We start from the raw sequence: 21,393 nt of genomic DNA on the forward strand, positions 1-21,393 counted from the left end.
TTCACCCCATATTCTCCTGATGGGACCTAATCCAGGCTTTCTGATCCCTGGTGGTTGGCCCAGGGTACCAGATTCCAGAGCTGACAGGGTAAAGGAAAACTCTGGCTCTTCCAGGAGCTTCCCTCCTAACTTCTTATCTGTCTGCTAGTGATCATCACTCTCTGGGTGGTCATTTTCATACTTCTCATTAATGTGCTAAACTCTCATCCTTTGTGCCACCAGCATAGCCTCCTTCTAGAACAGGGTAGAATGGTACCTGTGCCAGAGCCCCCTGATGCCTTCCTGGAAAATTACTGGCCAGAGCTGCACACTGGTGTCCCTCAAGTCCATCACTGCTTATTTCAGCTCTGGCCCCACACTCATACTTGGGGTGCCCCCACTTACTTTTCCCAAAGGCAAAGGAATGACTATTCCCCTGTTCTACCTTATTCCCTTCCTAGGCTAGCCAAGTCTCCCCTCGGCAGCAGCAGTGAGAAAAAGTCAAAGACACAGGCACAATTGAGCCAACCTGGAAGGAGAATGGAAGGACATGATAGAGGAATGGAACTTGACCTAATAGACAGGTGGGACCTGACTTGAGCACTCACTAAGCCAGGCTTGCCATGAAGTATGACAGGTTCATTTGACCTCTGAGGAGGCTGGGTCTCAGGGAGAAAGTACGGCTTGCTGACTCAGGCTATTAACAGCCTTGAAGGGAAGCAAATACAGGTTTGATTCCAAAGCCTACACAACTGTGCGCCATATAATGCTTCAGTCAATGAAGGACTGGATATAGGAAGGCGATCCCATAAGATGATAGCCCCTAGTGATGTCGTAGCTATCTTAATTTGTGTAAGTATACTTTATGGTATTTGTACAACAAAATCAATCACTTAACAACACACATCTCAGAATGTAAGCTCATAGCTAAGTGATGGGCATGGCTTATAGCTAGAACAGGGACCCCAAGCCTCCTGTGGCTGTTTCCACTCCAACCTTTGTATGGGTGGTGTGCAGAACCCAGGCTCATCTCTTCCTAGGGCTACAGTTAAGACACCTCAGGCATCTGGTGCATGGCATTTGGGAATCCTGGCCAGGTCATAAGATGGGTTGTGCAGTGTCTGCCCATGTCTTGGCTTCTTCAAGTTCTGTCCCCCGATTACTTCCTCAAGACAAGAACTGAAGCCTTCCTCATTCCTCCCATCTCACCCAAGTCCTGAAATCAATAAGCTGGGCCTTGGGAGAAGGTGAGGTGAAAGCTCACTTCTGACCTCTGAGCCCCAATTGTAACCCTTGTCCCAAGTTTTTAACCAGTTGTCTCAGCAAAGACAGCCACAGAGACAGAGTATATATCTAGTAATGCTTTATTGTTCCACCAAGGGATCCTTCTGTACCCTGCTCTCCACCTCTCCTGTCTCATCAGAAGTGTCCTGCTCTGAGGCCTTCCAGACCCCTGCTCCAACTCAGAGATTATAATACATTTAGGAGAATATATATATATACCCTCCTATGTATATATATATATATATATATACATATATATATGTGTGTGTATGTGTGTGTGTGTGTGTGTGTATAGATACACATATATATTCTGACTGTACAGTATTTATAGGTACAAATAAAATAAGCTTAAAAATTACAATGGTGGCTGGGACCCATCCCACTCCAGTTTATTTAGCAGAAAGAAAAACAGAGTACCAGCAGGTCTTTGAGTGGCATTTGGATCTCCATATGAGCAGAGCTAGCCAGTGAGCAGGACTGATCAGGTTTGAATAAACCCCTAGCTGGTTAAGATGGGCCTTTCTGTCTGGCTGGCTCAAGAAAGGGCCATTATGTTAGATACTTATCTTTCTACCAATATGTACTTTGACTTGGCCCATGTGGTGGGAGTGAGCTTGTCTACTCTGCAGACATGGCAGTGCATGGTCAAGGGTGACCAGGGACCTCAGGAAATGGCAGATAAAATGTGGAGCCCAAGCCAGGGGAGACTTGTTCATTGGTCTCTTGAGACTTGAGAAAGGAAGGTTGTCCACCTTTATGTCCCAAGCTATCCCAAATCGTCATGTCACCTACTAGGGGCCTGTCAGTGCCCACTCTAAATCAGCCTCATAAAAATTGGCATCGTATTTACATAAATCCAACAGCTGATGGTGGTCGGGGCTGCCCCATGCTCTTCCTCTCTGCCCATATGCTTCAGTTCAGTTTCTGGAATAGCCAGTTCGGGGCCAATGTTGACCCCAAAGACAGGACCAGAACCTCCTGTCCAACCTCAAAAGGACCCTAGCACCAAACAGGATGGCTTGGCCTCTCAGTCTGGGAGAGAGCTGGGACAATATGTGCTCTCTCCCTCCTTCCCCCTGCAGGTGGGAGGCACTTGGGGCTTCAGACTCAGCGGGGCTTACTGGGCAGGTGGTGCACAGCAGCAGTCTTCCTGCTACTAACATGATTCTATTCTCTTGGGAGAGCAGAATGCAATGCTGGGAATGAAGATGGAGTGGAGGTGGAACACCTAAACCTCCCCCCACTCTGTCCTGTACATGCAAAGATGCTTTAGGAAGTAAGGCAGCCAGGCAGCCAGAGCCACCTGGGCCTGACTCTGCTGCTGGCAGCAGCCTCTGAGGGACCGTCTGTTCTTATTCCCTCTTTCTTCCTTGGTGCTAGGGGCCTGGGCCATGCCAGTCCAAGCCTCACAACTTTGTCTCAGGGCCAGCTGCCTGCAGTGTGGGGAAGGAGTCCCTGATCTTTGCCACTTCCATAGCACAGAGGTGTCCAAAGACTTTGTTGTACCAGTCAGGAGAACGGCCCCTAGAAAGGTAGAAGAAGCCAGGTATGAGCACTGGGGTTTTCCCTGGAGCTCTTACCAGGGGGAAGGAATAAAAGACCTGACCCCCACCCAGATCCCCCCCTGGGAACCTGATCTCTACCCTGGGGATCAAAGGCATGGGGCATAAATTAGGTACAGAGGCAAGGGAGTAGGTCAGGGTCACAGGGCTAAGGCAGGCCATCCCAGACCTGGTACCTGAGGTCAGCACGGCAGATATGAGTGAGGCGTGAACGTCCCAGGCCACAAGGTTCCATGAGGTACTGGGAAGTGAGCATGAGAGCCCGCACCCCTGACTCTGGCACAGGTTGTTCAGGATCCAAGGACTGGGAGACAAGCAGGCAACCCCCACGAGGCAGGTCAGAGCGCCACATCCTGTGGGGAAAGAACACCCATTCAGATTCCTGGTGCTGGTTCCCACCCCATCTCTCGGGTCCCCCAAGCACAGCAGGGTGGCAGACGGAGCCCCTCACCGGAGTACCACGAAGTCGCGGCAAGGATGGGGTGCCATGCTGTCGGTGACGTAGTGGTACAGCTCCACCCCTGGCATCAGGGCTTCCAGCACCTGGGCTCGCAGCAGGTCCTCATCCCAAAGGGCCCGCTCCCGTAGGACACGATGTAGCACCACGGCTGGAGGGGCTGCCACCTCTGTGGATGCCTTCCACATACGCAAGGGGTGCCCGTCTGGTGCCTGCAAGCAATGGTGGCAGGGATGAGGACAGCTGTCAGTGATGGAAAAGTCCTGCTCCATCCTACAATCCAGGCCTACAGCTACAGGGGCCAGGGTTTCCCTTGCTCCAGCCCCTGACACAGGAAGGCCACAGGTCTCCTCTTTTAACCATAGCCAGACCCAGACAGGCTGGCCCATGCTCTGTCTTCCCCCTCCTTTTTGGATTCCTGCTGCTCAGTCTTCTCAAGAGCATGAAGAGATGACATGACACACATTCTCAGAGGCCTACTGGGCCTTACTATGACTGGGCATAGTGCTTGGAATTTCTAGAAGTGAGGAAGAAGAGAAGGTAGTGATCATCCTCAAGGGACACTTCATCTGGCATGGGAAGTAAAATATGTGCACCACCACAAAAGCAAACATTAACACAGCCTTTTGTATGTTCCAGGTACTGTGCAAAGTCCCTCTATTCCCAATTCCATAGAGAAGGCAGACATAAGACTTGCAGTCTTATTCAGAATCAGCATCCAAGAAAGAGTACAGCCAGTACTAGAAGGGGCACGGAGAGAAACCAGCTCCCTCCTGGGGTACGACAGAAGGCTCTGAATGGAGGAGGGAGCTTATGACAGAGAGGCTAAAGGTGACATTTAAAATGGTATGCTTTGGGGCAGGCTAGTCAAGGCAGTAGGATGCCACACGCAGACATACAAAGGTAGAAGTGCAAGAAATTCAACTCGGTTGGACAGGGAGTATTGGAAAATTGAGGTTATAAAAGCAGTGTGTCTGGAATGGGGCTTTTGGTAAATAATTCTGGAAGGTGGTCCCTGAGAGAGACCCCCTTGGTTTTATTTGGTTCTTGATTCCTTACGATACTTGCTTGGCTGGTTGACATCCTCTAAGTATCAGGACCAAGCCCAGTGAGGCTGGCAGAGCAGCTCCCCAGGACTCCTTCCTTTAGGTTCCTGCCTACACAATACCTACTTTCAGCCCCATGGCAACTATGTGGAGTGTGGCACCCACCTTCCTGCAAGCCAGTTCTGTGTGCTGGGGTCCTGGCACACTCATCCAGCCCTTGAAGCGCTCAGCAGCATCCCGCAGCAGCTCCTGGACGCTTTCCTCCATGTAGAGGCTCAGGCTCACCCCTGCTGCCTGAGCCTGCCGTAGCTCAGCCAGGGCTGGGCCAGGAGGGCTGAGCTCGGCTGCACTGTACGAGCCACACAGTTGCACCACCATGTCCTGGGGCACCTGAGAGGACACACATACATAGGGCTGGGGGCCATGGGGAGCAGGAGACCCCACAGAGTCCGTCAGGTTTGTGTTAAGGGCATGTCTTCTGCAGTGAGGTAGATGAGAACCCTTGTGGGGGAGGTATTGGAAAAAGAAGGAGGAGGGGTATGTGACGCGTTGTGTGATATCCCTGATTTGGGGTGCAAAGGCCAGGCCTGACTGCCTGTCGAGGGTCTGGTAAGTAGACACCATGGTCTGGGCTTACTCACTTGGAAAAGTTTCTTGCAGTCACTGATCATGTGTGATAGGCCCTGGGTGGCAGCCATATTTTCACTCAGGTCCCTAGGACCAGGCCGACCAACCAAGCTGCGTTTGCTCTTGATCCTGGAGGGAGGGGGTGAGAGGAGAGGATGGTACCAAGGAACAAGACAAGAAGGTTGACAAGCTGCTTTCCGTCTCCCAGAAAAAACCCTGTTCTTTTGGAAAGGTCCTGTCCCACAGTGGCTAACCAGCCCTGGGCCCTGAGAAGTCACACTGACCCCTTATGGTAAGGCCAGAAAACAGCAATGGGAGCTATCAAAGGTCAAGTGTCCAATGAGACCAAACCCTCCCAGCCTGGCCCTGCCCTGCCCTGCCCTGTTTCACCTGGGGGAGGGGTTATCCTTTTTGGAGACGTTGAGATGGAAGATGGAGGGTGCCAGGCACACTGCCAGGTTGCCGGCTGTCATCTGGTTTTCCTCAGCAGAGGCAATGTCACTTAGGAAGTAAAGTAATGTCTGTAGCACTTCTCGGTTCTCATCAGGGAGCAGCAAGGTGGCAGCCTGTGCTGCTGCCAACCACTGATCCTTGGGGAGGACTGTGGGGAAGGAAGAACAGAAGGGCCTCCTTACCTCCCCAGAGGCACTGGCAGCAAGCCTCCTACTTCTAAGAATACACAAAGCACGAGTTCCCAGGGGAGCCAGGGAGAGGGAAGGAAGAGACAGGCTTAGGGAGATCTCTGGGGCCTAGATCTAGTTCTGCTCCCAATGTGCAGTGTGACCTCAGGTAAGTCTGTTCCTTCCTTCAGGGTCTCAGTCTACCCTTCCATACAATGGGTTTAGGGGAACAGAATTTGGGAACAGAACATCTCCAAGTGCTTTTCCAACTCTAGAGAGTAAATGAGCTCGTGATCTGGCCACCCGATTTCTCTGCCACAAGTCCTAAGATTCAGGGACAGTTACAATGGGGCAATTATTTGGGTGAAGGTGACTCACGCTGATAGATCTGCAGGAAAGTAGTGGTGAGCTTGCTCGTGAAGATGGGCTCAGGCAGGTCCCGGAAATATTGCTTCAGCAGGTCAGCCACATCATAAGCAGACTGGCCCTCGTAGCAGACATTGTCGGGGGAGGTCTCGTTCATTTGGCGCAGGTTCTGGATCCTGGACTTGACCCCAGACTTGCGGAAGATGCCCACCTAGCCCATGCAGAAGAAAGAGGGACGGAGGGTGATGCATAGGGAAGGAGGGAAACTGAGCCAGTCCTGATCTGAGTGACAGGAGCACAGGTTACCCTAGACACTTTGAAGCCTAGTGGGCTTCCTGCTGGGCAGGGTAGGAGATAAATGGCAAGACCCGAGAAAAGGCTTTTTACAGCCTGGGGGCCAAACAGAAAGATGACTTTCAGGGAGATGAACAGGAACTTAGGCTAAGGCAGTTCCTAGCATATGGGGATTAGAGAGACTGGGGCAGAAAGAAGCTGCCACAGAGCTGGGCAGAGGGTTTCAAACTAAGAAGGGGAAAGGAGCTATGGCTCCATTCTTGCTGAGGACAGGAAAGGTCTCTGGTAGGCCATTCCAGCCCAGGGGGAGGGTCAAAGCAGTTCCCCCTGCCTCTCCTGAGCCTTGGGGCTCCAGCACCTCCATGGCCAGCACCAACTCTCTTCAGTTCCCCTGGAGGACTTACCTGGTCCAGGCACTGGCTGCGCAAGTAGCGCATAGCTTGCTGAATGCTTTGTGGCAGGGGCTGGCCTGTGCGCTGCACATGGATAAGGGGTGGCACCCCAAATACATGCTGTCCCCTGTAGTCCGGAGTCTTATTCCTTTTCATGAACTTGGGCATTGACCTGTTTAGAGAAGTGACAAGCAATCAGGGAGGAGGGGCACAGTTTAGAGAGTTTCTAGTCTAAGGGGCTCAGTGGTACCCGAGGAGGGTAAGGACCATAACCCCAAGGGCAATACTCACTGAGCACCTGCTTTGGGCCCAGCCTGAAGGAGTCACATAGGGACACTGGGGGCTCTCAAGTTTGGTGAAGGTGATAACTGTGTCAATAGGCCATGCCAATTCATGTGGCCAGTAGTGGGCCAAGTAGTAGGGTAAGAACTTAGGGAAAGACCCATAAGGGAGGGAAACTACGTAGCAGATCAGGGACAGCTTCAGAAAGGAGTTGGTAACACAGCAGGTTCCTGAGGGACAGAAAGGCACTGTCCCAGAGAAATTAGGAAAATATATTCCAGGTGGAGAAAACAGCAAAAACAAAGGCAAAGAGTGGGGCGGGAAGCATGACACATTTAGAGAAGGGCAACTAGCTGGGTATGGTGGCACTGGCCTATAATCCCAGCAGCTTGGGAGGCTGAGGCAGGAGGATTGCAAGTTCAAAGCCAGCCTCAGCAAAAGTGAGGCACTAAGCAACCCAGCAAGATCCCGTCTCTAAGTAAAATATAAAAAAGGGCTGGGGATGCAGCTCAGAGTAAGCCCCACTGGGTTCCATCTCTGGTACAGAAAAAAGACAGAGAGAGAGAGAGAAGGGCAATTAGTCCCACTGGCCTGTAGGATGGCTTTGTTTGACAGGCGCAGGGTACAGAGCCAAATGGATGGAGCAGAACCAGACCATGGAAAGGAATTGGACAACACAGAGCCACAGGGGGTGTTTAATTATCTGGAACATGATAACCAAAGCTGTATTTTATGAAGATCTCACTGACAGCAGCATGGAAGTTGGAATGGAGAAGGAACAGCCTCCAATCCCACATCCATCCTCACATGGCCCCTCCAGCCTCCTAGTACAGCACACCACTCCCCGGGCCTGTGGGCTTTGCCTGCCTGTACCCACCTCTGGGTTACCTCCCCAGGGTGCTAGACATGAGCCAGCAGCTCCCCTCCCCATGGCCTGGGAGCCACTCACCAGACCCAGCCTTGTTTGTGGGGCACAGTGTACTTCTCCATGAAGGCGGTGAGCCTCAGCAGTGAGCCCTTGTGCAAGAGGTTGATCTGGCCTGCAAACTGCCGATTGATCTCCAGTGACTCCGAGTTGAGGCTGGGCCGGTGGGAATTCTGGAAGCTGTGCCAGCGGAGCTTCCTGGTGGGGGTGAGAGAGGCAGAGAAGGCTGGAGAAGCAGGTTTGGCTAGTCCTTAGAAAAGGCTGTGTTCTTCTGGTCCTTCTTTTTCTCCCCAGAAAAAAGAAAATATGGAGATAGGACCACGTTCAGCACTGCTGCTGGACCCCAAAGTGAACAAAGCTCACTTTGGCTTCCAGGTCTGCCCAGGGGCCAAGGAGCTCTCAGGGAGGGTAGCACTGTGCTCAGGCCCACGTAGTGCCAAAAAGCAGTGCTAGCCTCTACCTGCTCCACTACTGTGAAGGAGCTGCTCCACGAAACCTCAGTGGCTGAGCTGAGGGTCAGAGAACATCTCTAACACCCTCACTGCATAGATAAAGAAACTGGGCCCCAAGAGAAGCTACCATTTATTTCCTCAAGGTCATAGCAGGGGCAGGACCTGAACCTAACAGTCCAAACTCCCAAGTCCTGTACTATTTCTCTTTTCCTCTTGGGACTATTTCCCTGGAGGTAATCGCTCAGCCCCAAGAACCTGCTCCTGGATCTCATGATTAAGCAATTAGAGACTGGGTAGAGGGAGAGAGAGAAGGAACAGGAACCCCCACCCACAACCCTGCCCCAAACTCCCACCTGCAGGGTCTGGTAAGTGAGGCCCCAACGCCTGAATCACGCCGTTCACGGGGCACTGATGCCTGGAGTCCCACCAGGGACCCTGCAGCCTTGGTCTCATTTGTGGAGTTCCCACTACTGTCAAGTTCACTGGAAGAGGCCCCAGTGTCAGAAATGGAGTGTCCTTCTACAGACAGGCTGGAAGCAGAGGTGGGTTCCCCACCTGAGTTCACCTCTTGCTCATTGTCCTGGGCCCAGGCTGGGGCCTCAGCCTCTACCTGTGCCAATGGTTCGACCTCATCTGGGGCCTGAGCTGGCACTACTGGCTGGACTTTGGCCTGGATCCAGGATAGGGACTCTCCAAGGGCTGGAGTCTCTGCCTGGGCCACAGCCTCAGCCTGTTCTTTGACTTCAGCTGTGGCTACTTCTACTGATGAAGTGGTCTCCTCTTCTTCTTCCTCCTCCTCTTCCTCTTCCTTATCTCTAGGCTCCAGGTCTGGGTACATGGCCTGGGACCACAGCTGTACCCGTTGCTGTAGCCCCCACACATGCTGGAGGATATCGTCTAGGTGGGCGTAGCTGCCCCCACCCTCCTCCTCATCTTCGGCCTCAGCCCCAGCCAGTATAGGCTCAGCTGGGTACAGCTCAGGCATGTTGTCATAGGTGCTGGCATGGCTGCCTGTTGAGCCACAGGAACCCCGGCGGCCTTCATAGCCCCAGCGCCTAGCTGGCTGCCAGTCTGCCAGATGGTGTCCATCCTCTGGACACAGGCTCTCAATGGACAAAGAGCGAGGGAATGTGCCTGGTTTATGGTCCCCCGGCACATGCACCAGGTAGTCACCCCGGTGTACCTGCTCAGGATGCCGGAACGTAGCCACAGGCCACGCCTCCCAGGCCCTCCGAGTCCCACCATCACTGCCACTGGCTGAGGTGGATGCCCAGTTCTTGGCCCTGTAAAATCCAGCTGAGAGGAAGCCACGGCAACTGCGGAAAGATGACGCTTTGGGGGCCCTCTCTGAGGTGGCTCGGCTACGCTCAGGCCCTGTTTTCTGGCTGTCACCCTTTTCCTTCCGCCTCAGAGACTCAAGGTGCTTGAGAAAGCTTCGGGAACGGTGCTTCTTGCTTTTTTCCTGAGGAACCTTCTGGCCCTGGGTGGGGCTGAGGAGGGGTGGGTCATTAGGGCTGGGGACACGGCCTAGCAAGGGCAGGTGCACTGGTTCGGGCGGCAGGCTCACAGTGAAGGCTGGCAGGGAGGTGGCACTAAGCTCAGTGAGGACACTCTCACAGCTTGAGGTCACTGGCAGGCTAGGGCTTGGTGGGGCCAGTAGGTCAGAGGAACCCACTCGTGACCAGCGCTTGCTTTCTGGCTGAAAGGCCCAGTGGGTGCTGATGGTGCATTGCTCTTCTTCTTCTGAGTCTTCATTCTGGGGAGGGTACCACAGGGAAGGGTCAGCAAGGCCTAGGCAGTGTGCACAAGTCTCAGCCTGTGCTCCACTCTCTGCCTCCAAACTCATGGGGGCCTTGCTTTCTGGTTGAGGACATGGCCTAGGAGTGGGCAGCTGGCTCTGGGAGTGCGAGGGTCAAAGATGGAGCACAGATGCATTATAACATCCATCTAAATCACCTACCTTCCTTATTATAGAGATAGGGAAAGTGACACCTCCAAATGAGAAGCCACATAACCGCCGTCATACAGTGACATGCAGTAAGCCAGTGACAACCTCCTAAGTGTTCAGGCTGTATTTTTAGATTAGAATCATAGGAGGTTGGAACCAGGGAGGGATTTTAGATTTTCTAATTCATCTCGTCCTTTGCAAGGAGAGGAAACTGAGGCCCAGACTGGGGAAGAGGCTTGCCCAAGGTCACTCAGCAGTCTGTCAGAGCTGTAACTAGACTCCATGGGCCTATTGCTTCACAGGCCAGGATCTGGCAACTTGGTTACTGCAGGTTTCTTGTGGAAAAGTTCTAAAAGAAACCCACTAAGTTTATCCCTAGAAAATGACTGGGTTACAAGGCCCATATTCTAGGGCTATATCCAGTCCAATGTATAGAACAAATTCTTCTTAGTTTCTGAGAAGAACAACAGTGATGCAAAGGCCATGGAAGGATATTAATCTAGACACCCAATTCATTGAAAATTAGGCTCAGGATTGCAGGAGACCTTGTGAGGGTGAGGCTGAAGATTCTGACTTCTAAGAAAATAAAGGCCGTGATCTTTCTACTACATCATTCTGTGTCTGTTTCCTATTCAAGGAATTTTAGCACTGAAGGCAGATGGATTTCCCTGAAGAGAGGCCATCACTAGGACAAGGTGTTGGCAAACCCAGAAGGGAGACATGGGCTGAGCTGGGGCAGTATGAGGCCATGGGCCAGGGTACTTGCTCACATACTCTCACCTGTAGATGAAGCTCACTAAAATGAAGTAGCCTCATAAGGTCTGTCATACAGGGGGCTTCCTCCATCCCCACTCTGGGTTGGGGCAAGGCATTGCTCTGGATGCCCCAGACTTTGGGTATATTGAAGCTACTTTCACAAGTAGTTTATATAGGTCATGGTTTTCCCCCATAGCCACAAGACCACAGGTCCCACCCCTTGCCAGGATTCACCTGCTTGCATTGAAAATGAACCTCCAGTTTCATCGAGGCACAGTTGTTCAAGGTCATCAGCCTCCTGCAACAAAATGAAAGCGTTCACACCCCCAAAATCTGGCATGACTTACCAAGACTGTCAAGATATTGTCCACCACTTTACATGGCCGAGTCATCAAAACTTCACCCCAGCCTCAGTGTCCACGAAGGCCTTAGTATCAGGCACAATGCTCAGGAGAGTATGGCCTTTGTCCTCCAGGAGCTTAGAGATATAGAAATAAACCACCACACAAATGGGACAGGTTCAAGAACAAAGGAGACTGAAGGCATGGCAGGCAGAGAGGATGGGGCAAGGAACTTCCATGAAGGGGTGGTGTGCAGTCAGAAAAGGCTTCCTGGAGAATGGAAATGAGATTTTAAAGGTGAGAGAAACAGAGACTCCTATCCCAGGCTTCTACCCAGGAGTCTGTGATAAGGTGAAGAGGAGCGCAGCCCAGTAGGAGATGAGTAGGAGAAGGTAGGATCAAGGCTGTGAAGATAGGTCAAAGGCCAAATGGCAAAAAACCTGGAGTGTCATGTTTAAAAAAAACTATGCACTTTTGTATGTAAGCAGTAACAAATTTTAAACTGAAGAGCACCCACTTGGCACTTTAAAAAGCTGATTTGGGTGGCTGTTGTGAGACTGGATCCAGAGGGGGTGGAAGTAGAATACAGAAACTGGCAGAAGGTTACTTTCATAGATCCAAGGAGAAATCATGGTTTGGCTTCAGACAAGGGCTGAGCTGCTATAAGTAGAGAGACTGAATCTGAGGAAGGAGTCAAGGTGAGATCTGGGTTTTCTAGCTAGAGTGGGCGTGTGAGAGTGTCACAGACGCAAAAAACAGAAGAGCAGTGTGACTGCTGGAGTTGATCCTTGTTAATAACCTGGGCTCCTCTGTTAGAGGGTGCAAGGCATTGGGTTTTTTCATGTGGAAACCCAAAGCTGGGCCTTGGCTTCCTAGCCCTGACCCTTAGGCCCCCTACCTGCACAGGGCCCCCAGAGAGTCCTCGTCCAGAAAACTGTGGTCCTTCTTCACACAGCCAATATCCAGGGGAAACGAACCTTCTGTATGGCAGAGAGAAGCAAAGATAAGTCCAGTTGTAAATCAAAAACCAAGCCTGGGCAGCCCTTGAGCTGGAAGTGTACAGGGGGAGGGGAGGGAACGGAGGGAGCTGGAAGGCAAGTCAAGGAAGAAGGGAAAAAGTCAAGAGTAAAGAGGAGGACACATGGAGCTCTGAGTTCACAGTTGGGGGGAAAAGCTAGGAGGGTTGAGCTGGACTGAAGGACTCCATTGGTCAGTCAGGCAGGTTCATGGCGTATCACAGGCCTGAGACCCTGGGTAGCTGTCAAGAGCCAACTTGGATTCTTCCAGTCTCATTTGAAACCTGGGCTGCTCAGAATGGGAACCTCTTCCCTGGCCCAAGGTAAAACGGGGTTGGGGGTAGAGAGGGAGTGAGGTAGAGAACAGAAGGGCCAGTATATGCCTAAACAATACCTCACTTCCCCCTATTGTGCAGAGCACTGGGAGTCCACTCACTGGGACTTAGGAAATGGAGAGGGATGAGGAATGAGTCAGGAGAAGGGGAAGAGAGTCTGAGACGTCCCACAGCCCTCTACCTTACTGGTAAAATAAGCCCATTCATTCTTTAACTCATTACACTAATACTGATACTGCTTTATGCCAGGTATTGTACAAGGTATTGGACACACAACAGTGAACAGGACAAAATTGGTCCCTGCCTCCAGGAACCAGTCCTGTCATAAGAAACAGAGAATAACTATATACAAAACCAAGAGAACACAGTTACAAATGCCACAAAAGACATTAACCAGAGTGACAGGGTAAGAGAGGCTGGTGGGGGCTACTTGGGGAGAGGTGGTCAGTGAAGGCCTTTCTGAGGCACTGACTTCTGCACTGAGTCCTGAAGAATGAGAACAAGCAGGCTCTGCAAAGAAACTACAAAGAGAGTTTCAGGCAAAAGAAGTGAGTTTTACCCAGCAGCTCGGGAGACCGAGGCAGGAGGATTGGGAGTTCAAAGCCAGCCTTGGCAACTTAGCAAGGCCCTGTGCAATTCAGCGAGACCCTGTCTCTAAATAAAATAGAAAAAAGGGCTAGGGATTTGATTCAGTAGTTGAATGCTCCCGATTCAATTCCCAGTACTAAAAAAAGAAAAAAAGAAAGTGACTTAAAGCCATCAGGGATTTGGTTTTAGGCCTTCAAAATCTCCTAGGCATCTATTAGACATCTGAGTAGAGATACTGATTTGGTAGCTGAATAGATGAATCTGGAGCCTGGGAATGAGGTCGGGACACAGACATTGGGAGGACAGATGCATTTGGACAAAGATCTCATAGAAAAGAAATGGGGAGAGAGTAGAGGGTTCAGGCTGAGCCTTTGGACACCCTAACATTTAGATATCAGTTAGAGGAAGCAGTCAGCTAAGGAGACTGAGAGCAGCAGCCAGAGAGCCAGTTGGGAGAGGGGGTATGAAGAACTCTAAGAAAAGCAGAAAAATGAAAGAAAACAAAAGTGAAGTCATCACTGTGGGCAAAGTAAGGTCTAGGCTGAGCCACCAGGTTGCATACTCCATTGTATTAATGTGAATGGCATTTTCAGGAATGGTAGAGAGCAATGGCCCTGGCAAAACAAGGTCCCTTCAAACATGGCCAACACCAGAGCTTGTGGAGGTTGATAAGAGTAAACAGGAGAGCGGAATTCTTAGCTCAGGAGTCGATTCCCTGAACAAATTTGAGAGGGCCCAGGATACACGCTTCTTGTGTTGTTGGAGAGTGTGATTTGCCCATTTCACAGATGAAAAGCTGAGGGTTAAAGAATGTTTAGGTATGGGGGAGGGGAAACAATTGGGTGATCTTACCTTCAAAAAGCTGAGCATACTGAGGGAATCCTGTCGCTCGTAGCCATTCACATGCTTTTTTAGCCTCAGCTTCTATAACAACAGGGAGAAAGAAAGGGGTAGAGAAATTGGGTTAGCAGGATGCTGGCACCGAGTCCTCTGGATGTATGCTGCCTTACTATCAGTGGGCAGGCGCATCTAGTTCTGGTGATCCAGAAATGACAGGGGAAGCTCAGAGGTGGTTGGCCCATTGGCTCCAGGTCATAACTAGAAAGGGCACCCCTACTTCCTGTCCTGGCCACAGCTTTCTTGAGCCTCATTCTTTGTCTGTCCAAAACCCCTCCCACTCTCCCACCCCCTGCCCAGGAAGGGAACCCAACACAAGCAGCAACTCCCAGGATCATCTGGGATCAAGGAGTACTGCTGGAATAAGAAGCCACAGCTGTGTCCACCACTAACCTTCCGCAGGGAGCACCCCCTACCACAGCCCTGGGTAGAGCATCTTAGTTCAGCTAGGAGATAGATATGGAATATTCAGTAATGCTTATTATTTCCTTTCTCATCATCTTACCCAATATTCTCCAGCATAACCTCCAGCATTCTCCTTTCATAACCAATCTCATTTAATATTTACATATACCTGCGAACCTTTTGCTATACCCATTGTACAGATATACAAATAGGATCAGAAAGGAAGTGACTGATTTACAGTCTCTCAGTTGACAGTTCTCGTTGCCCAGAACTCTACTGGTCTGGAGAGCTGAATCCTTTTTCAGGCCCTGCATTGCCTCCATCCCAGAAATACGGGGACGGAGTCCAAGTTCAGTTCCACTCTGGTTTGGGCTTCCTGCCTTTCTAACAGCAACTTCCCAGTGGTCTTCTTCCCCAAACTCTCAAAAGGGACCTTCCTGGTCTGCCCCAGCACTCCTCAACATCCCAGGCTATCTTTGGCCCAATCTAGTGCTAAAGGTTGTGCTGACACAGCACTGGCCTTGCACATCTTGGAAGGCAATGGCTGGGTCAGCCTCCCACCTCTGCTCTGAGAGTGCCTGGCACAGACTGGGCGCTGGTGCCAGCCTCAGTGGAAAGATGCAGGTGGACAAAAGTCACTCAAGAGACCCTCTTGGCTACCAGAGTAGGCCAGATACCAGTAGTGAAGCTCTGGAATTGCCAAGGTGGCTATTTGCTCCCAACCTACGTGGTACAAAGGACTAGGGGTTGCTGGGGTCATGAACCCTTAGCATTGTGGTATTGGCGGGGAAAGGCTGCTGGCTTCAGCAGAGCTGGCCTGGCCATGGAGTCCTGCCCTCAACACTTCCTCCATTTCCTTAGTGCCTGTGGCCAGAACCCAGCCTAGCCTTGCTGACCAGAGAACTCCAAGGAGATCGGTGGGATTTTTCCAAGACAGGAAGAGCTCTCTCTTCCCAGTGCTCGCCCACGAGGAAATCCAGGAGAGATCCTGGGACTGATAAAACAAAGAACTCTTCAAATTTCAGAGATGCTGGGCAAGTAGACAAGGGAGGGGAGAGTAGAAAAAGGTGGAAGACAGAAGCAATAACAGGTACCTCAAGGGTAGTACACAGATGAGGACTGGAGTGAGGAGAAGAGAAAGTTCTGCAACCCCTTGAGCCCACGAAGGCTTTGGAAGCAAATGGGGTTGGGGCAGGACCACACATCTGTGCATTTCCATGAGAGCATACAGCAACTCGGTGGCCATCCCAGCAGCTGATTCTGCACACAGCTGTAGACAATTTTCTCCTGTCCATGATCTATGGCCATCAGTGAAGGATCATTTGTCTGTATATGCCCACAGATGCCTCAATCTGTGTGTGCACTTACATCTGTGTATGTGTGTGTGTGTTTGTGTGCATGTGCATGCACATGTGTTTTATCTTACTGAAACTTCCTAACTTATGATTGAGATGTAGGAATCATCAAAACCTCAGAGAGCCCTAGGAAGAATTTGACAGAGCTCTGCTAGCAGTACCTCAGTCTGTCTGGCAGGGGGCAATACAGGCCTGAAAAAGGATTCAGCTCTCCAGACCAGTAGAGGTCTGGGCAATGTGGTGAGACCAGCCACAAGAGACTGCACACCAGCCCAGTTAGGATTTAAAGCACATGGTTTTGCTGCTAGGGCAGTTGAGCTGGCTGCCACAATCACTTCCCTGTCCCCTAACAGGGAAGGAACACTGCCACACCCCCAGGAGAAGACAGTTTTCTGAACTAAGTGCCCCTCCTGGCAGCCAGCTCAGCTTTCCTGTCATTAGAACAGGGGAGGTGCCAAAGGACAGTCCAAGTCAGAATTTCCAGAGAGGTGGGCACAGGAAGAGGCAGTGACCCCTAAAGAGTCACAAGTCTGGTAAGGCCATTCCAAGCAGGAGAGTCATTGCGCATGCCAGGAACAAACCCTTGAAATCCCACTGCAGCCCTCAGTCACTCAAGGTTAGAGGCTAAACAGAGAAGAGGTAGATGGGCACTTCCCTCCCCTATTCCTCCCTTCCTCAGCATGAAAAAGGTAGGAGAGTGCAGTAATGGAATCCAAAAGTTTATGCATCTGCCTCTGCCCAAGCCATAGAGCCCACGGGTGAGTGACAGGCTGCCCGCCTGTTCCAATGATGCTAGGTAGTAGCCCTAGCTGGAGTTGGCAGGGAGGGGACCAGTTCACTCAAGTTTGTTCATTCCTACCTGGAGCCCTCTAGCACCCTGCCCCTCAAGGTATGGTCCCAGACTAGCAGCATGAACACCACATGGGCACTGGTCAGAAATGCAGAATCCCAGGTCCTACACACCCAGGACTAATGAATCCCACTTTACACTTAATTAGATCCACCAGGATCTTGCATATACAGTAAAGTTTGAGAAGTGCCAGTCTTAATCAATAGCTCAGCAATTCTCACTTCTGAATGCACATTAGAATCAGCCAGGAAGTATTTAAAAAATACCAGTGCCTGGGGTCCCCTTCCCAGAAGACTAACTTAATTGGTCTGTGGTGGGGCTCTCCACATCAGTATTTTTTTAAAACTACAGTATGAAGCATTCTGAAGCCCAGGGGACTTTCCCAAGGTCACTCAGTGTTAAGTGTCCCAGCTGACACTACAACCCTGATCTTTTAATTCCTCGTTCAGTGCCCTTTCCCAGTGCATTATGTCACCTGCCTTTAGATGCCAAACAAGCCAGGGGCTTAGTCTCAAAGGAACCATCTCTAAGCCCCCAAACTTTTTTCTGCTCTTCTGGTCTAGTGGAGCCATTAGCTTGAGTTCAGTATAACCTCTTTATGCTTCTCTTTCTTCCTTTGTAAAGCTCAGGTCATAGCATGCAGTTCTTACAGCTCCAGAGATCACTGGATGAAATACTAGAGAAAACAAATGCCCTGGGCTCATAGTACCAGGCACTGGACATCTGCATTCCCTCCCATCTCTGATTCTGAAGGGTCCTAAAGAAAGAGGAAACAGGAGAAAGAGACCCAGCTAGCATTCTTTTCTGGGTCTGGGCAATTGCCGCGCCCACACCTTTTACAAAACTGGAGCCAAATGGCTTAGGAAAGTGAGGTTAGGAAGCAGAAGTTTCAAAGAGGCTGCAATAGCTCCAAAAGACAAAAGAATAAAGATGTTTGAAGCAAGGCTACAGAGCAAATTCCCCAGCAGCCCTCCCTAGCAGGAATCTAGAGAATGTAATGGGTTATTACCGAACAGGATGTCAGGGACACTGGCTCCTGACAATACACCACCTCATGAAGCCCGGGAGGCCCTTGAGGCTCCCTCCCAGATGGAGCAGTCCGGGACATATGTCTTGGTGATTAAGGGCTGAACTAAGATACTTTACCTTTGTCCCTCTAACCCGTCCCAGCCTGCTCTGGCTGGGCCAGGAGTGACCCCACCCCCACCTTCAGTGGAGTCAAGTCACCTGAGGCTGGAGCCCAGGCAGTCCAGACTGAGGATTGGCTTATGTGCCCAGCGGGAAGAGTGACACTGGGCAGGCTGAGGCGAGTGAGGTAGGAATGTCTGTGGCCCCTGGCCCTAACATCTATGTCCAGATGTGCAGATTCCAAGGCACGGCTGCCTTCAGTTTCAATTGCTATATTCCACAGGTTGGCCAAAGTTAGGGTCATGTGCCAGGACAGGTCAGTAGAAGCGCTCAGCTGACACAAACTGGATTCCATTGAGATATAAGACCGAACTCTCTCCGTGTGGAGGGGCACAGGTGATCTGAGCCACAAGTCAAGAGAGAGGGCATACTAGAAAGCTCTAGAGTCAAATCAGGTCTGAGTCATACCCACATGTCTCCTGGAGGGTATGTCAAAGTAGGAATGACTGAGCAGCAGTGCATGGTTTCAGAGGTCAATGCCAATATCTGCACGTACATTTATACGGGCCACATACCAAAGATCCTCTCAGCACAGAGCATTTTTCTATGCAGTGAAAAGTGAAATGAAAATGCAGGGTTTGTTCTTGAGAAATGCTTTGTGAATGATGGTAGGCTTTACAGACCCAGGAAAAAGGCAGTAACCTTTCCCACGGAGGAAATACAATAATGCCCCAACATGATAACTAAGTTGTAGGGGGCAGGGAAGCTTTATCTTTTTTTTTTCCAAATTAAATTAGTTTACTATATTTAGAAAGTATGACAGAAGGATGAAAAGGTGAAAATAACAACAATAAGTGTTCCATTAATTTAATGCCCATTATGCCCAAGGCACTATGCATAGTACTTTTTTTCCAAATTTTTAATTGGTACATTTTAATTATATATAATAGTATGATTCATTATTTGTACATGCACATAACATAATTTGATCAATTTCAATTCCTAGTACCTCCCTTTTCCCTTCCCTCCTCCCTCCCCTGGTCTTATTCCTCTTCTCTATTGGTCTCTCTTCTATTATTTTAAGAGCTCCCTCCCTGCCTTTTTTCTTTCTAGCTTTCATATATGAGAGAAAACATATGACCCTTGATTTTCTGAGTCTGGCTTATTTCACTTAGCATAGTGTTCTCCAGGTCCATCTATTTATGTGCAAATAACATAACTTCATTCTTTGTAGGTGAATAATACTCCATTGTGTACATACACCACATTTTGTTATACATTCATCCATTGACAGACACCTAGAATAGATCCATAGTTTGGCCATTGTGAGCTGCTGCTCTAACCATGGGTATACATGTACTGCTATAGAATGCTGACTTTAATTCTTGAGGATAAATATTGAGGAGCGGTATAGCTGGGTCACATGGTGCTTCTGATCCTATTCTTGTGAGCATTCCACATACTGATTTCCATAGTGGTCATAGTAGTTTACAATTCCGCCTTGTTGGGGGGCAGAAAAGCTTTTTCCAAACAAACCAGCTTCCCTGCTTGCTGTCTAACTCATCTTAAGCAAAACGTGCTTCATCCTCTAAGCTGTGGTTTCCACATCTATACAGGGGGGATTAACAACTCCCCTGCCTATCTCTATGGCTACTGTGTGGATTGATCAGGACTTTGCTGAGTTTCAAAGTGGCAAATTAAATTTATCATTAGAGATGGCTAGTTTGGTGAAGACTAGTTGATCTTTGTAATCACAGTCTTTAAAGTGCATTTGGATCGTTTTGCTAGTGATACAGAAGTGAGAAAAGAATTAGCAAGTAGAAAGAAGGCAACAGGACTAGACTGCAGGAGGTAAGGCCTCACCCAGCCAACATCACCAACCCCCCCTCCCAGGATTGGAGCCCCTCTTCATACCACTACTGGCAACTTGAGTCCTTGTACCTTGTGGCCACTCAGCAGGTTATGAGAGAGCTTCCCAGGCCCTGGCTTCAGCCTGCTCCTTCCAGCTCAGTCCAGCTCAGACCTTAGTGCCAGCTAAGACATAGAGCCCAAGGCAAGCAACGCATGGATGTCACAGGGATCCCAATGTAAGTGTTCCCTGTTAGTTACTACCTCATGGGTGTGCCATCCTTTTTCTCCTTCACTCTCAACTCTGGCTGTACATTTGCTCCTGGGGAGCTATGAAAAATGCCAGTGCCCTGGCCCCACTTATGATTTAATAATTTGGAATATCCAGGGACAAGTTTAGTTTCTTTGTTTTTGAGAGTTCTCCAGGTGATGCTAGAGTGCAGCCAAGATAAGAGAACCACTGCCCTAAACAGACATGGTCAGCTAAATAGCCACAGGCAGAGGACCCTGGGAAGAGTCAAACAGAGGCCAGACTCGCCTATTCTAATCACTGGCATGAGTATATGGGCAGGGGAGAACGAGCATGAATATGAAGGTACATGAAAGGGGTAGGGGAAGGCAGATCTGTGGGTGTTTCTGAAGGTAAATTTATTCAAACCATTAGCTGATCTGCTCTGCAGGGCAACTTTCAACAGATGAATCATCTCCTTTTCCTTACTTAGCATCCTGTTTGGAAAGCTATTTCCTCCATGGCCCTTGCCATAGGACAGGTAGTCCCAAATTGGGACTGGTATCAGCATTGGTCTCTCTCACCCATCAGTAAGCACAGAAGGAAATGCCAGTGTCCTGAGGGGTAGAGAAAGACTTTGGATGCTACTCTCTTTGTGACAACCCAAGTTTCCAGGGTAGGCTCTGTGAGACCAAACTGGTACCCTGAGGTAGGGCTGGGAAGCAGGAAGAGGAGCCATTAACTACCACAGGTCCTGTGAATGTAGCTGGGAAATTCTAGGCCCTGGTTCAAAGCTTCTCAGATCATTTCTCTTAATTGATCCAAGGCCTGTTTCCTTTGCTTACTCCCCACCCACCCCTAGAGAGGGAGCCTACCATCAAGGAGGAGATGCTGGTCTTTGGGAAGAGAAGACACCAAAAATGCTATCTTAGAAACTACCATCCTTGGCACTGGGCCCCCACTGCTTCTGACCAGCTCCTTCCACCCTCATATAAGAATGCACTATGGAGCTAGGCAAAGGAAGCCTGCCTACACTGCCTTGAGCCCTCGCATTCTTTAATTAGCATAAAGGTGCCCTTATGGTTTACAATGACTCTGGCAGAGATGCTGCTGAAAGGTGACTGACTGGCTTCACCACCTCTCTGGGAAACAGAGAGAAGGGCCTTCATGATAGTCATCAGGGATTCCAGGGACACTAAGACTTCCCCTCCTGATGGTGGAGTGGCCAATCAGGGGGGTCTGCAATATCCTATCCATTGGGAGGTCCAGCACACTTGCTACCTCTCTCTGCTCCTGCTGCTCTCAGCGTTGGAATCACCACTCTCACTCAATGTTCACAGGGGAGGGAGGCATGGGGAGGAAGGGAGACAAGACTAAAATAGCTCCCATCCCACATTCCAAACCTTGCTGG

General features: G+C 50.2%; 1 protein-coding gene across 3 annotated transcripts in view; it reads right to left on the bottom strand.

Annotated features, from left to right (window-relative positions):
• Window positions 1-1,629: 1,629 nt before the first annotated feature.
• Window positions 1,630-21,393, bottom strand: part of STARD8 (StAR related lipid transfer domain containing 8) — a 74,650-nt gene continuing 54,886 nt past the window's right edge. For all 3 annotated transcript variants that reach the window (XM_079124735.1, XM_079124734.1, XM_079124736.1), the window contains 13 exons: window positions 14,123-14,194; window positions 12,230-12,311; window positions 11,225-11,288; window positions 8,640-10,042; window positions 7,859-8,032; window positions 6,640-6,799; window positions 5,954-6,152; window positions 5,346-5,556; window positions 4,970-5,084; window positions 4,494-4,718; window positions 3,277-3,494; window positions 3,002-3,178; window positions 1,630-2,787 (listed from right to left, as the gene is read on the bottom strand). In XM_079124735.1, the coding sequence (XP_078980861.1) occupies window positions 2,670-2,787; window positions 3,002-3,178; window positions 3,277-3,494; window positions 4,494-4,718; window positions 4,970-5,084; window positions 5,346-5,556; window positions 5,954-6,152; window positions 6,640-6,799; window positions 7,859-8,032; window positions 8,640-10,042; window positions 11,225-11,288; window positions 12,230-12,311; window positions 14,123-14,194 (3,218 nt within the window). In that variant the 3' untranslated portion in view covers window positions 1,630-2,669. The remainder of the gene's footprint in view (window positions 2,788-3,001; window positions 3,179-3,276; window positions 3,495-4,493; window positions 4,719-4,969; window positions 5,085-5,345; window positions 5,557-5,953; window positions 6,153-6,639; window positions 6,800-7,858; window positions 8,033-8,639; window positions 10,043-11,224; window positions 11,289-12,229; window positions 12,312-14,122; window positions 14,195-21,393) is intronic.

The sequence above is a fragment of the Sciurus vulgaris genome (assembly GCF_902686455.1).
Source record: "Sciurus vulgaris genome assembly, chromosome: X".
In the NCBI taxonomy this organism is placed as follows: domain Eukaryota; kingdom Metazoa; phylum Chordata; class Mammalia; order Rodentia; family Sciuridae; genus Sciurus; species Sciurus vulgaris.